We start from the raw sequence: 14,597 nt of genomic DNA, 5'->3' as shown, positions 1-14,597 counted from the left end.
ACCAGGCTCCTCCGTCCGTGGGATTTTCCAGGCAAGAGTACTGGAGTGGGGTGCCATTGCCTTCTCCAATTAGAAAAGGGAGTGATAAATATGGAAAAGGACACTTGAATAATGAATCTGGTGGTCCTGGATTAGAATTGAAGTATCAATATGAACTCACTGTTTTTAATATAGATATATAGATAATAGACAGCTACAGATGTTGTGTATGTGTAGATATATATAAGTCCCAACTGCGACAACGTCAGTAGCAGTGAATATGTAGTGCTCAGATCCTGGCTTCTAAGTATTGTTCTCCACTAGAAAGAACAAGGCCCCTAAAATGGTTGAATTCCAGGGCAGGGGCAGGAAAGTGAAAGATGAACATGCAACATCATGTTTTCCCAGAAATTAAAAGGCAGTGCTCAAAGCACAATGGAAACATGTCAGAGGGACCAGTGGCTAATTTGGAGGGGCGCTCAATGGCCATCAAATCAACCTGAGTGGAACTTCCCTGGTGCTCTAGTAGTTAGGACTCTGCGCTGCCAAAGCAGGGGATGCGGGTTTAACCCCTGGGCAGGGAACTAAGATCCCACATGCCATGCACCCAAAAATTAAATAAACATATAAACCCCAACAAACCTAAGCATCAAAATGAAATTAAAAAAAAAAAGAGCATATGATCTCAAGTTTCATGTTAAAAAATAATTTTAAAAAATCAATTTGAGCATCAAAATAAATGACTGCAACAATTTTTAACCCATTAAATAAGATAAAAATCTATGAGTCTATACTGATAGAATTTGTAAAAGGGAGAAACAGGAAAGCTCTTCCTTAGAGCAGAATGCTAAAAATTAAGGTAGAATAAACTTGATGGAATTAGAAAGTCTCTATGTGGTGACCATCACAGTAACAGCTGACTGAGTAATAACTGATTCAGTCGGGAATTATCAATGGAAGCTTAAACTAGTTCAAGTTTGACAAGAAACTATATCTACATCATCTCAATGTAGCTCCCCAAAGAAGCTTGTTAATGACACATCAGAAACCACATGAAGCAGACCCCACCTTAAGCAAGTGCTCAAAGTTGACATGACCAGGAATGGGACGAGTCCACCTCAGGAGGACACATACACCACTTTTGTGGCAATCCTATCAAAAATGTGTTGTTGTTTAGTTGTTCAGTTGAGTCTGACTCTTTGCGACCCCATATACTACAACCCACCAGCCTCCTCTGTCCATGGGATTTCCCAGGCAAGTATACCAGAGTGGGTTGCTGTTTCCTTCTCCAGGGGATCTTCCTGAACCAGGGATCAAATGCACATCTACTGCACTGGCAGGCAGATTCTTTACTGCTAAGCCACCAGGGAAGGCCACCAAAAATGTATAACCTGAATTTCACCATGAGGAAACATGAGAGAAACTCTAACTAAGGGACACTCAATAAAATAATTGATTTGTACTCTTCAAAAAGTCAAGGTCATAAAAAATGAAGAAACTATTTCAGATTTAAAGACATGACAACAGAATTAGGCAGTGATCCTAGGTTGCATCCTGGACCATAAAAACAAAACAAAACATATTTTATTCTCTCTTGCCATAAGGGACATTATTGGGAAAATGAGCTACACAGAATAAAGTATATAGATTTAATAGTAATATTGTAATAATGCTGACTTCTTGGTTTTGATAACAGTACTGTGGTTATGTAGCGGAATGCTCCTGACTTCAAGAAATAAATCTGTTGAGACTGAAGTACGTAGGGGTCAAGAGGCATCATGCCTGCAATTTACTCTTCAAAACTTTACGTGTGTGTTTGTGTATGTGTGTGTGTGAAATAGAGAGAGAGAAGAATAAAACAAATGGAGTAAAAAGTTAACATTTGGAGAATCTTGCTGAAGCGTACACGAAAATTCTGTACACATTCTTACAACTCTAGTTTTTCTGTAAGTCTGACATTATTTCAAAACACACAGAGGGACTTCCCTGGTGGTTCAATGGCTAATATTCCTCGCTCCCAAAGCAGAGGTCCTGGGTTTGATCCTTGTTCAGGGAACTAGATCCCACACGTCACAACTAAGATCGAAGATCTGGCATGCCACAATTAAGACGTGGGACAGCCAAATACATGTAAATAAAATTTAACAAACAACACACACAAACAAACAGTTTTGATACCAAAAGTGTACACTGAACATCCTTAATCATAAATAATCTTTGTTTCCTTAGGATTCTTAATGGAATTACTAAGTCAAAGGTATACAGTTTAAAAAATATTGACCTACGTGGTAGAGAGAAGTTTTTGAGTTCTTCTAAATGTGGAGGAGAAAGGCAGGGAAAATGGAGGAGTTGAGAGGGTATACCACAGCGGGCAGGTGGGATATGGAACTGGGGCTAGAGAACATTCTCAACGTGCGAGAGCCAAAAGCCAGAGGAGTTCAGGGACTGGCAGATGGGGTGAGGGACCACCGCTGGCAAATGTCTGAAACGCTTTTCAGGAACATCATCTTCACATGGTGTAACTGACTTCCTGGTCGTTCACCTGCACAGCAGCCTGGTAAGAACAGGCTCAGGTACTTGGTCCAATCCAGTGCCCTGGATCCTTCCCTCTGTATGCATCCCTCTGTGCAGGCCAGTTACCCGCTGCTGAGTCTCAGTGGGTCCCTGAGCCTTTCCAGTTGGCACCCAAGAAACAGCCACGACTTCTCTACCCAGTCCATAGTCATAGGACCCAGTGGCTTCTATATGATGCAAGTGGGAGTGAAGCCAAAGTATTAGTCACTCACTCGTGTCTGACTCTGTGACCCCATGGACTGTAACCTGTCAGGCTCCTCTGCCCATAGAATTCTCCAGGCAAGAATACTGGACTGGGTTGCCATTCCCTTCTCCAGTGGATCTTCCCAACCCAGGGATTGACCCCGGGTCTTCCACACTGCAGGAAGATTCTTTACTGTCTGATCCACCAGGGAAGCCCCATGATGTAAGTAAATAATCTGAAATAATCTTTCCTTTTAAATGCCTATAACACATTCCATCAAATATATGTATTAATATTGGCTCTTTGATCCCCTGGAGGAGGAAAATGACAACCCACTCCAGTATTCTGGCCTGAAAAATCCAGACAGAGGAGCCTGGCTGACTAACAGTCCGGGTTGCAAAGAGTTGGACACAATGAGCTAAGCACACACTGAGTATTTGCCACTTGCCAGGGACCATGCTAAGCGCTTTATACAGATTATCTCATTTACCTTTCTCAATAACTATGTGGGATGGTAGTATTATTAATATAAAGTCTATTATACAGATGGAAAAACTTAAGTCTAGAGAGGTTAGTTAAGGTAAGACTTGTTCCCAGTCATACAGCCTAGATTCAAATCCATGAAGTCTCCACCCTAAACCACAATGCTATGCGGGATAGAACATTTTAACTAAGAAGAAAAAAGGCAATCAATCGTAAGTTGAACATCTTCAGATAATAAATTGGGAACCTAGGATGAAAATTATATTCTTTACAAATACACATTCCATTCTTCCATTCCATAATCACCCAAGCATTTGTTTGATAAAGGGAACATTACCTGACAGAAGAACTGCTGCTGGCTTCCCACTCCAGGCGTGTTGCTGAAGGTGCTGGTAGACTTGGAAGAAGGAACTGGAAGACGATGGGACACACTGACCGGTCCTGGAGTCCTGTTTGGCTGGGTCAGCTGATCTCCTGTAAAGTTTGATCCTGATGCACCAGACTGAACCGCAGACCCAAGACTAGGATGGGCAGTGCTGGACGAACTAACAGGGAACCGACTAGGTCCTGCCATGCTTGTCACCGAGGGCATGGTGGTGAAGCCAGGTCTTCCTTGGGAGACGCTGCTCTGCCCAGGGGACAGGTGCAAGACGGTGGGTGATGCCTGCTGCAAAGGCACCTGTCCACCGACGATCTGAGGGGAGGCGTGGTTGACAATCACCGGGCTTCCGGAGGCGGCGAATGTCTGCCCAGACACTAACTGGACGGCGGCACTCTGGTTGTTCAGCATCTGTCCAGAATATGGTTGGTTGGTCCTGAGCATGTTGGAAGAGTTTCTGTTCAACATGACATGCTCTGAGGCCACCTGGCCGGAAATGAGCTGAGAGGGCTGAGTCTGAAGAAGCTGCCCATTGATGGTTTGGACATGGTGTACCGAGTTGGAACTGACAGAAAGGCTTGTAGGTATGAGGAACTGACTCTGGGGTGTGTGAGGCTGGCCCATGGGAGAATGAATAACGATACTGCCCCCGGCGCTGCTCACGGCCTGCGAGGTGACGGGCTTCCTTGTGTTCTGTTGGTTTACGATGTTCACGGACATGTGCGGACCAACCACTGAGCCCTGGGGTGAGCTTGCAGAGGCGAACGAGATCCCTTGCTGAACATGGTGCTGTTGTATTCCCAAGTTGTTCACATTGTATGTGTTTTGCTGACCCATCTGGATAGGCTTTGGCTGGATATTAACTGGGACTTTATTTGAATTTGGTGCAAGACCCCTTTGTATGATGATGTTATGCACAGGTAAAGATGTTTGGAAATTTGTGCTGTTAAACGGAACGGTAACAGGCTGTGCTACTGGGCTGGAACTGGAGTTCCCAAACAAGGAGTTGCCATTAGGAGTCTGTCTGTGAACAAGAAGCCCTCCACTCACATTTGAGGGGGCTTGCTGCCCACTACCCTTTAGTATAATTTGTGATCCATCTAGGTTATTAATAGTCATCATGGAAGGTTGATTACCAAATGACCCAATTAACTGTATTTGTCCAGAACCACTAATCTGGCTGCTATTAGACAGATGCTGGCTGGGCACACTGATCCCCACGTGGTGCATAAAGCCATGGTGCACACCCACTGTATTGCTTGCAAACGAGGTGCCAACAGGCACATGAGTCACCCCTATAGGCTGCAGTGTCTGACCTGAGTAATTAGAAACATTAGAAGCCTGAGTAAAGGATGCTGATGAAGAGGGATGAAGCTGAGCTTGTGCAAACTGTTGGCTTGAACCTATACTGGCGTCCAGATATGCCTCTTCTGCCAACGTCTGTTCAGTGATATTGGCCTCCTGCAAGGATTTCTGAAGAATGTCAAAAGGTTGGTCCTCACTGAGATCAGGAAGAGGAGAAGACTCAAGTTCATCTTCGAGAAACTGAAGGCTACTTGAAAGTGGCAGTCCATCACTGGGCCCTTCTCCAAGCTGGCTGCTTACAGCTTTGAGGGCTGACTTAGGATCAGCATTCTAAAAAGATAAGTGGGAGGTTACACGGCGTATCTCACCTCTGAGAGAGACTCTTAGACAAAAAACGAATCTCACTTTTGAATATGAATAAAGCATAACAGTCTGCTTTTTAGACTCAACTCTCCAAACTGCTCATCTTATTCTGATACTTGATTTCCTTAGTAATGATGTTTAAGGTTTTTTTTTTCCTTTTTTGGTAAGTATAAGCATTCATTGCTCTGGTAAATTATTTTATAGGGAACAGATCAATAATGCAAACATACTCATGGCTACCTGAGTAGCTTTATTCTTTGAGACAGTGGCACAGGCATTATTTTTCAGGATTGTTCCCAAGTCCAAAGCCTGAATGGGACTCAGCCTAGGGTATGTGTGTATCCAGGAGACAGCAGTGTCTAGTTCTTTGTACCACAGGAGGAGACGTGAATTTTGGGAGTTCTGAGTGTGGTTCTACTAGATGTCCAGAAGGTATCCCAGATTCAGCCTTAACTTTCAAGGTTTCTCAGAACTCCCCTAGTTCTAACCTGTCCCAATCCAGGCAAGATCAGTCTGGATGAAAAGAAGCTTCCCATGTGAAATGAGTGAATGCGCATTTGATTTCTTAGAAGTAATCAGCTCATTATGATGCTTTAAAAACTCTATCAGTGTCCTATTCAAGAGCAAAAGTTGGTCACCATTTGTCAAGTGCTCACTTGTGCATTAGTGTCTGTCCGTAATGAGTCCTTAAGGTCTGGGCATTCCAATTAGAGACAACAAAACAGGCATATGTAGAGAACTGAACACAGTTACTGATAAATCAGAGACACTCCACTGGGCCAGAAGTTTATCATGGGATACGACAAGGTTATAAAAGAAAAAAAAATGAAATCAATAGTTATTTAACACAGGTGAAGGCAATGTGAATATACTTAACACTACCAAACTGTATACTTAAAAATGGTTAGGATGGTAAACTGGTTATATATATTGTAACATAATTAAAAATTTTTAAAGGTGAAGAAAAACATTTAAAACTAGATCAAGCAAGAATAAACAGTCCAGGGATTCCTTGGTGGTCCAGCAGTTAGGACCTGGTATTTTCACTGCCAGGACCTGGGTTCAATCCCTGGCTGGGGAACTAAGATTCTACAAGCTGCACAGTGTGATTGAAAAAAAAAAAAAAGAAGAAGAAGAATGAACAGTCCAGTTTTCAAAACCCTAGAAATTCTCAGCCATAGGCTAGTAAGGTGTGGTGTTCTGGGGGCTAGAAGACGGGAAGAACCAGGTAGAAAAGCAAGACTGGTTCACCTGACACCCAATTAGAACTTGAAGTCATTTGAAAGGAAGTGGGGCAAGGCCACTGAAACCAAGGAGGTGTGTTTGCTTGTTTCTGCAGAGAAAGGTCAAGGCGACAGTGGATTATCTCCTGAGTGGTGAGACATGGTAATGTTTTCACAGTGCACAAACTAACCGACCATGGGTTTAAAATTTCATAGTTTTCAAAGCTTTTAAAATATTTCTACTGCCATGACATAATCCAAGTTCCCCCAAAATCCACCCTGAATGAAGAAGCCTGAAGAGTTAGAATCATACTCACACGGAAGGGGGAGAGCTGGTGAGTAAACATCAGCAGTGTCGGAAACAGGCTAAATACCTCCTTTATGGGCTATAGGCATGCATGCAGTTACTGCCCATGCAGAATGAATTTCAGAATTGCTACTGATTCACAAGCCTTACAGGAGACAGTGTTGTGACTTTAAAGCCACCTCTAGCATGTGGAGGAGTCTTACATGTTATGATCTAACATACTTTGTACACACTCAAATACGTTAAAGAACTGTACGTTTCCAAGAACTTTCTAAATGCTACACCAATGGTACTCCATATTATGGATGAAGAAAATAAAGACCCTGATGATGACAACAAGTTGACATTAACTGAACAGTGTGCCCATGGACTAGTTCCATTCATCTTAACCAGTCTATGAAGTAGAGTTATCATTCTCCTGGATTAACAAATTAAGAACCTGAGGCTCACAGAGATTTAGTGATATAAGCAAGGTTACAGAGCTAGAAAGTGGCAGAGCAAGGATTCAAACTTGGGCAGTGGGACTCTGGACTATCATCCGTGGAGAACAAAGCAGTTAAAAGATTAAAGTAACATGGGCTTAAACACAGCCATCTGGATACAGTTTCCAGGCAGAACTCACCTGTCCCCCAGGTCAGATTTCTTGTCTAGATGCTCCTAGAGTTTAAGGACCTGCACCCTGGAAGCTGGTGGCCTGGGTTCAGTTCCAAGCTCTGCAACTCCTGGCTGTGTAATACTCGGTAAGTACCAACCTTCAGTTCCCTCATCTTCAAATATGGATACTAATAGAACCTACTACACTTCATGGAATTATTGTAAGGGTTAGTGGGGTTGATATTTGTTAAGCTCGTAGTGCCAAGAACATACTGAGTGCTTAATAGGTGTCAGTTACTATGATATTTTTCCTCGTTTAAGATGAAAAGGATAAGAACATAACCATAATTCAGAAGGATTTTTTCTTAAAGCTTATGTAACAGTGTTCAAAAGCCTCTAAGTTTTTCAGGTTATGTGTCCCTGGTATTTTAGAAAGAAAATTGAAAGCTTAGGAAAATAGTAAAGTAAAAATCTTAATAGGCTAAGTTAAAAGTAGAAACTGTCAACATAATTCAATAGATTTTCCTCTTGTGGCAACTGCAAAAGACGAAGTGAGGATTCCCATCATGATCCAAAAGCAATTATAGCTTCCAGTCACCAGGCATCAATGAGACAGAAACACCTGATCACTGCAGTTTCCAATACTCACACTAGAGTTGGCGAAAATCGAATTTGAATTGGCTGCAGAATATCCTGCGTTAGTCAAGTCCTCATTGCTCTGCAAGGTACAAATTCAAAAAAATGATCACTTAGACTGTAAAAGAAGAAGCAAAATGTACGACTGTGACAGCCTGAGTATTACTCACCGATTTATTACTAGGTCCATGTAGAAAATAGTTCAATGCTTGTGGGTCTCTAGAAAACAACAACCAAACAGAGACAACAGCAAATGAATACATTACTTATACTTAGGGTTCCTCTTTACTAGGGTAAAAAGAAAATGACGTATTAGCTCAAGTAGAATCCTCTCCTTGCTTTAAAACTATTAAAAGTTTTTGTTTGTTTTGTTTTGTTGTCATTCTATTTCCTATTAGCACTCATTTCGGCCTCCTAGGGTTTCTTAGAAAATAAATTTAATAAAGGATTACCTAATGATGACTCCTATATTAATCCATGTCACTCTGTCCTCCTACTCTACCTATATATACCTATAGGTAGGTATACTACACTTATCTACTATACCTATATATATCTACTATACCTATGATGATTACTTAATTTTTATTTAAAAAACCCACTTGGTCTCAATGTGCTTATTAGGTTGTTTCAGTACAGCAGACCTCACACACTCAATTCACCCCAATCCCGGAATAAGCATCTTACCCAATAAGATCAAGGAGACACGAGTCGTCATCATCATCCATGACAACTAAAAAGAAAAGGAATAAGAAAGCACTGTTTCAGCAGAGCAGATTAAAGCCACCAGCATCAACGCAACACAAAAATATACCTTATACTTTCCTAGATAAATAACTGTAATTCCTGTGCATTTCCCGCTAATTGCTTATTATGAATGTGATTTAAAAATTTTTGTGGTCATTCAAGAGATCAAGTATTCAATTTAAATTGTTTTTATTGAACACAAATCCTTAACTTACAAGTTAAAAAGGAATCCAGACAAATCTAAGGGGGTTGGCAGCAACCTTTCACATGCAATTCCCCAAAGAGGCAGTAAACCAGGAACAGTAACTTCCTCAAAAAATACAGTCAACAAGAGGAGCAATCACAGTTTTGTTTTTAAAAAAATCCCGTGCATACAGAGGTCTTTGAATTTTGTGACTAGATGTTTCCAAACCTGGTAAGCAATCTGGATTTCTAGCCATATTTTAGCTATCTTTAGGAAAACAGCAAAGTCAATTCTCCCTATTTTTTGAGACAGAAGAGGCACCACTGCCCCAGGCAGTACTGTGACAGGCTTTGCACTGAAGGTCCCAAGTTCCTCCCTCCGCAGCAGCAATGCCAACTGTTCAGTTGTAAACAGTGTACATCCTAACCCTAGAATCTTTAAAGTAGAAACTCTCAACTCCCAGTTCACCGCAGCTCTAAGCCCAAAGCTCCCTCTCTCCCCAGCCATCGACAGCATCCAGCTCAGCCAGCGCAATCGCTGTGTTCTGGCTGAAACAATAACAACTGTACAAATTCCAAGAGTGGTTCTCCCCCTTTCTTTCTCCTCCCTCCCCCGAGATCCGGGAAACTTACACTAGTGATCCGACACCTGGTAACATTGCTTTGCACCCATTTCGAGCCATGCGTGGAATAATTTACATCATGGAATGCCAAGGCCAAGAGTTCTGGAGCCGTTGGAAAGGGCAGTTGTGAACGGCAGTTGGACGGAGGAATGAAATCCTGAAGAGATGCCCAGAAGAGGGACACGCCCGAAGAAGGCAGAGTTTCTACTAAGGTTTTTTTTTTTCTCGGTTAAAACTGCCATCTCCTCTCCACTTCCCCCCAACTTCCCATCCTATCGGTCACAAGGCCAAACAAATATAAAAATTACTCCTGCCACATGGAAGGAAACTTGCTTTCCTCAGGAAGGGTCTGGAAGGGGTAAGTATCCCCCCATGTGGGACCTCCCCATTGGTGGGTGACAGGGTTCAGCTGCTGGTGGATTATCCATCTGAGTGGATCTTCGGTGGAGAGGAGAGCTGATGGGAGATAGGAGGAGGTCAGTGTGAACAGCTTATCCAACGCTAACAGCCATGGCCACAATGGTGGGAGGAGCTCGGGCCAAGTGAAATCTGTGTCTAGGACTCAGATGTTGAGTTACCCAGGGGCATGCTAGGATGACTTTACTAACATGGCTTTTGAGAGGTGAAAAGGGACAGGAAGGAGAAATTGGAAAACTATCATCAAGTAGATATGGTAGAAATTTGTATGAAGGTCTGCACTTAAATCCTGACATTTAACATGCGGAATCACATTAGCTGTTGCTTATAACTGTTCCCTGGGCTGGTCTCCCAGACATCACAATCACATGGACTACATTAGCTAATTATGATGTATAATTAAGCCTATAAAGTGCATATTATTTCTTTACTTCAATATGACTATTTAATTGGAGCTCCGCCGTACCCTCTGTAAATTCATTTTTTAAGTGTCTGTTTTCAGAACAAACTAAATGTATGTGAAAACAGCTTGCATCAGGGCAGAACCCTCTCACGTCTCTCCCGGTTCCCTTTACACCTGTATCAGCTCCTCCAGCGCACGAGTTGCCCAGGGTTAAAACACACACACCGAGACAGGAAGGCAGCACCAGTCGCTCCTCCCAAGTGTCACTGCCACCAAAACGTTCAAGCACAGAGAGCATCTGCTACCCCACAGTTCAGTGACAAGCCACTCCCTGAGTAGACCCAATAAAAGAACAATTGTACAAGAGGGATGAAATTAAAAGCCACCGCACATCCTCCCCTACCAAACCAAGTGGGCTGCCCAGACACTTGACAGAACACTTGGTGGGGACATCCACCCTACTCAGGGCATCAGTCTCGCCAGACAGACCTTCTCCTCCAGCGCCCCTTGGGTAGGATTCCACAAGCCTTTATAGTCAGGGGTACTCTGAGAATTCTACTTTTTAAAGGGCCACACTCTTTTCGACTAAACAGTTTCAGATTAGAAGAGATGGCTCTTACCTCTACACACCCAGCTCTACATGGTGCCAAAACACAGTCACAATGCAGCCCAAGCCAGTATTTCTTTCCCCAGGAGGACAGATGGCCCCATCAGAGTAAATCTACTAGCGTGAACATGTAGAAATTGACTAGGATTCTAAAGCGGAAAGACAACCTGAGGATAGAAACTAATGACTCCAAAGTGAAGAGCTGAGTTTTTTTGGGAAAGATTCTCCCATTACTTCTGGGCTCTCGTTGAAGCCCTCACTAAAGTAATGACTCTGGATTCACAAGGTGGGCCTCTGGCCGCCCCTCTTCCAAGGGGAAGTCCCTAGATCAGAGGTTACAAACTACATGGTTTCACACACTAGAGCAAGACACATCCCCTGGGTGATAGCAGTTTGCAGCAGTAGGATCTGGCAGGGGGAGAAGGGGACTGTGGTTCCTACAGGTGCCCTAAGAGATCAGAAGGCACTGCCCAGACACCTGACTACCACTTTTTTTAAAAAAATTAATTTATTTTTATTTCTTGGCCACACGTGGGATCTTGGTTCCCTGATCCAAGACTGAATCAGCACCCCATGCATTAGAAGTGCAACGTTTTGAGCATGGGTCACCAGGGAAATCCCTGACTACCACTCCTAGAGAGTGAAAGCTAATATTTAAAATTGCTCATACTGTTCTTAATCAAGAAGACAATGTAAAACTGACATTTCAAATCAGCAGGAGAAACGTTAGCCCTCTAGAGAAGAGAAGGTGGATCCATACCTCCTATCTTACAGAAAAATAAATTCCAGATGGATCTAACAGTTAAACGTGGGGGGCTGGGGAGGGAGGAGAAGAGACTTACAGTTTAAGAAAAACATATGGGAGAATTTTGTTTTTATAATCTTGGAGTAGGGGAAGGCTAAGTATGTCACAAGACGCAGAAGTCTGCCAAATTTGATGACAAAATTTTTTAAAATTCTGCATGATGAAAGAAAAAAAAATGAACAAAGACTAAAAAACAAACAAAAAAGTGGGGAAAACATGTTCAGTTCATATCACAAGCAGCTTTTCTCCCTAACACATAAAGAGCTCATATTTTTAAAAAGGTCAGCTACCCTGCAGAAAATCAAAGGGTATGAAAAATCAGTCCATAAAAAAGGAAAGACAAGTAGCCCTAAACATGTAAAAGTAATCACCCTCACTTAGAATAAGAGAAATGCAAATGAAAATTACAATAAGATTATTTGTCAGATTGGCAAAGATAAGGTTTGATTAAGGACTATGCTAGTCAGGAAATGGGAAACAGAGACTTTTACACTTTGGTAGTGAGAGCATAAACTCTGGAGAGGGCAACTACTTTAAAAATTTTAAATGCATGAATCATGTCACCTAGCAAACATTTCCAGGTGCTTGTCCTACAGATATTTCTTGCACAAGTGTGAAATGCTACGTGTATAAGACTACCCAATGCAGGGGGCTCCCTTAGCGGTCAGGGGGCTAAGTCTCCACACTTAACCACGCAGGGGGCACGGGTTGGATCCTGATCCAGGAACTAAGATCCAACGTGCCCGCAACACAGCCAAAAAAAAAAAAGACTTATCCACTGCAGCATGATTGGTTTTTAACAACAGACTATAAAAACCTAGATGGCAGGAGTATGGGATTTCTTCTTAACGTGATGGAAATGTTGTGGAATCAAACCACGGAAAACTGTACACTTTAAAGGGTGAATCTTATGGTATTGAAATTATATTTAAAGCATTAAAAAAAATGAAATGAAAGAGATATGCACCTTTCTTGTTCCTTTGATCATATACCTTTCCAAGTCAGTTCGTATACATCTGCCTCATTATTTTCAATGGCTGTGTAACAATCCATTGTGTGGGTGAATGTAATTGATACCCAAGTGTTGGGTAGAGGGAAAATATATACATGTGTTTATAAATATTCAGACCCTGAAATAAGGCACAAATAACCAGCAATACCAGCTGCTTCTGCGAGGGAAAACTGGGTGGCTGGATTTTGGGCTTTCCCTGTTTGGGGCCTGGGCTTGATTTCAGGTTAGGAAACTAAGATCCAACAAGCTGAGCAGTGGCCCCCACCCCAATACAATTAATAAAACAAAGAGGATGGGGAGACCCACGAAATACAAGAACCTCAAGTCAGGCTCACTCTAGGTAAGCATACTGGACATCAAATACTGGGAAAATTTTCAAGCAGTCCAGTGGCCTCAAGAATAACTTACATCAGCTATCTCAGAAGAAAGACCTTATAGACAGTTTGATATTCATGAAGATCACAGAAAGATTTTAAACACTGCCAAGCCAGAGATAAAAACGAAGATGGTAGGCTATATATATATATATATTTTTTTTTTACATAGGAGGAAAAAAATCTGAGCTCTTATATCAAGAAATGTGTTGGTTTCAAGAACAAATTTCAGGAAAGCTAGCTAAGCAAATCAATTCTACTGATTTAAGACATTATAACCTAGGAGCAGAAGAAAACATTAAAAGTCATAACACAGGATTTCAAATAATTCACAAAATGAAATCTGGTATGTGACTGTATCACAAATGATTCTCTTCTCTCCCTTATACGCTTTTCTGTTTTCTCTTCTTCCAAAAACATTATCTAGTGAAAATGATGACTAATAAGCTAAAACTTTAAAAGATCATCAAGAATCAATAAACAGGTTATCTTTCCAACATACAAAAAAAATTACTGACATCTGCTTTATTTGCATTGATTTGGTATAGCATCAGTATGTGTCACAATTTCCCAGTCATTCACAAATTTGCCTTTAAAAGGTGCTGAGCTAGCACAGGGATCAGGAGGACACTTTATTTAAGCAGTCCTGAGCCATGGAACAGGCAGTCTTCTCATGTGATCTCTGAGGTATAATGAGCTGTAGTCACTTTTATTTTTACCCATATATTTACCAGTTCCAGTGCTGTTCAATCCTTTGATCGAATTCAGATTTTCATCTGGTATCATTTCCCTGCTCCTGAAGGATTTCCTTTAATATTCTGAAGTACAGATCTGGTGATGAATTCTTTCATATGTCTTTAAATGTTTATTTTGCCTTAATTTTTGAGATGTATTTCACTGGATATATATAGCTCTGTCATTCAGCCACTAAGTTGCGTCCAGTGCTTTGCCACACCATGGACGGCAGCATTCCAGGCTGCCCTGTCCGTCACTATCTCCTGGAGTTTGCTCAAACTCCTGTCTATTGAGCCTCTTTTCTTTTGGTTCTTCAAAGATACTGCTACACTGTTTCTTGCTTGCCCTGTTTCTAAACAGAATTCTGCTGTGGTTCTTACTTTTGTCCTTTTGTACATAACAGGTCTCCCCTCCCCACCCTCATCCCCGACCCCCAATACTTTACATTTTTCTCCTTATCACTGGTTTTAAGCACTTTGATTATGATGTTACCTTGGCAATGTTTTCTTCATGCTTCTTGCGCTTGGGATTCATTAAATTTCCATAATCTGTAAGTTTATAATCTTCCTCCAATTTAGAATAATTGTAGTCATTGTTGCTGTTTGTTGTTCAGTTGCTAAGTGGTGGCAGACTCTTTGTGATCTTGTGGACTGCAGCAAGCCAG

The 14,597-nt window shown here is 41.8% G+C and overlaps 2 protein-coding genes across 3 annotated transcripts in view; one reads left to right on the top strand and one right to left on the bottom strand.

Moving 5' to 3' along the window:
* Positions 1-14,597, top strand: part of PEX6 (peroxisomal biogenesis factor 6) — a 351,627-nt gene that overhangs the window by 109,267 nt on the left and 227,763 nt on the right. The gene's annotated exons all lie outside the window — the stretch shown is intronic.
* BICRAL (BICRA like chromatin remodeling complex associated protein) overlaps positions 1-14,597 on the bottom strand; it is an 80,038-nt gene that overhangs the window by 25,509 nt on the left and 39,932 nt on the right. The window contains exons 1-5 of one of the 2 annotated variants that reach the window (XM_061398197.1): positions 9,591-14,343; positions 8,715-8,760; positions 8,198-8,246; positions 8,041-8,109; positions 3,558-5,234 (exon numbers count right to left, since the gene is read on the bottom strand). In XM_061398197.1, the coding sequence (XP_061254181.1) occupies positions 3,558-5,234; positions 8,041-8,109; positions 8,198-8,246; positions 8,715-8,755 (1,836 nt within the window). In that variant the 5' untranslated portion in view covers positions 8,756-8,760; positions 9,591-14,343. Of the gene's footprint in view, positions 1-3,557; positions 5,235-8,040; positions 8,110-8,197; positions 8,247-8,714; positions 8,761-9,590; positions 14,344-14,597 lie in introns of those variants that run through there. The other variant, XM_061398196.1, reaches the window with a different exon arrangement.

The sequence above is a fragment of the Bos javanicus genome, chromosome 23, assembly GCF_032452875.1.
Source record: "Bos javanicus breed banteng chromosome 23, ARS-OSU_banteng_1.0, whole genome shotgun sequence".
In the NCBI taxonomy this organism is placed as follows: domain Eukaryota; kingdom Metazoa; phylum Chordata; class Mammalia; order Artiodactyla; family Bovidae; genus Bos; species Bos javanicus.
This window is presented reverse-complemented; position numbering and strand designations above follow the sequence as displayed.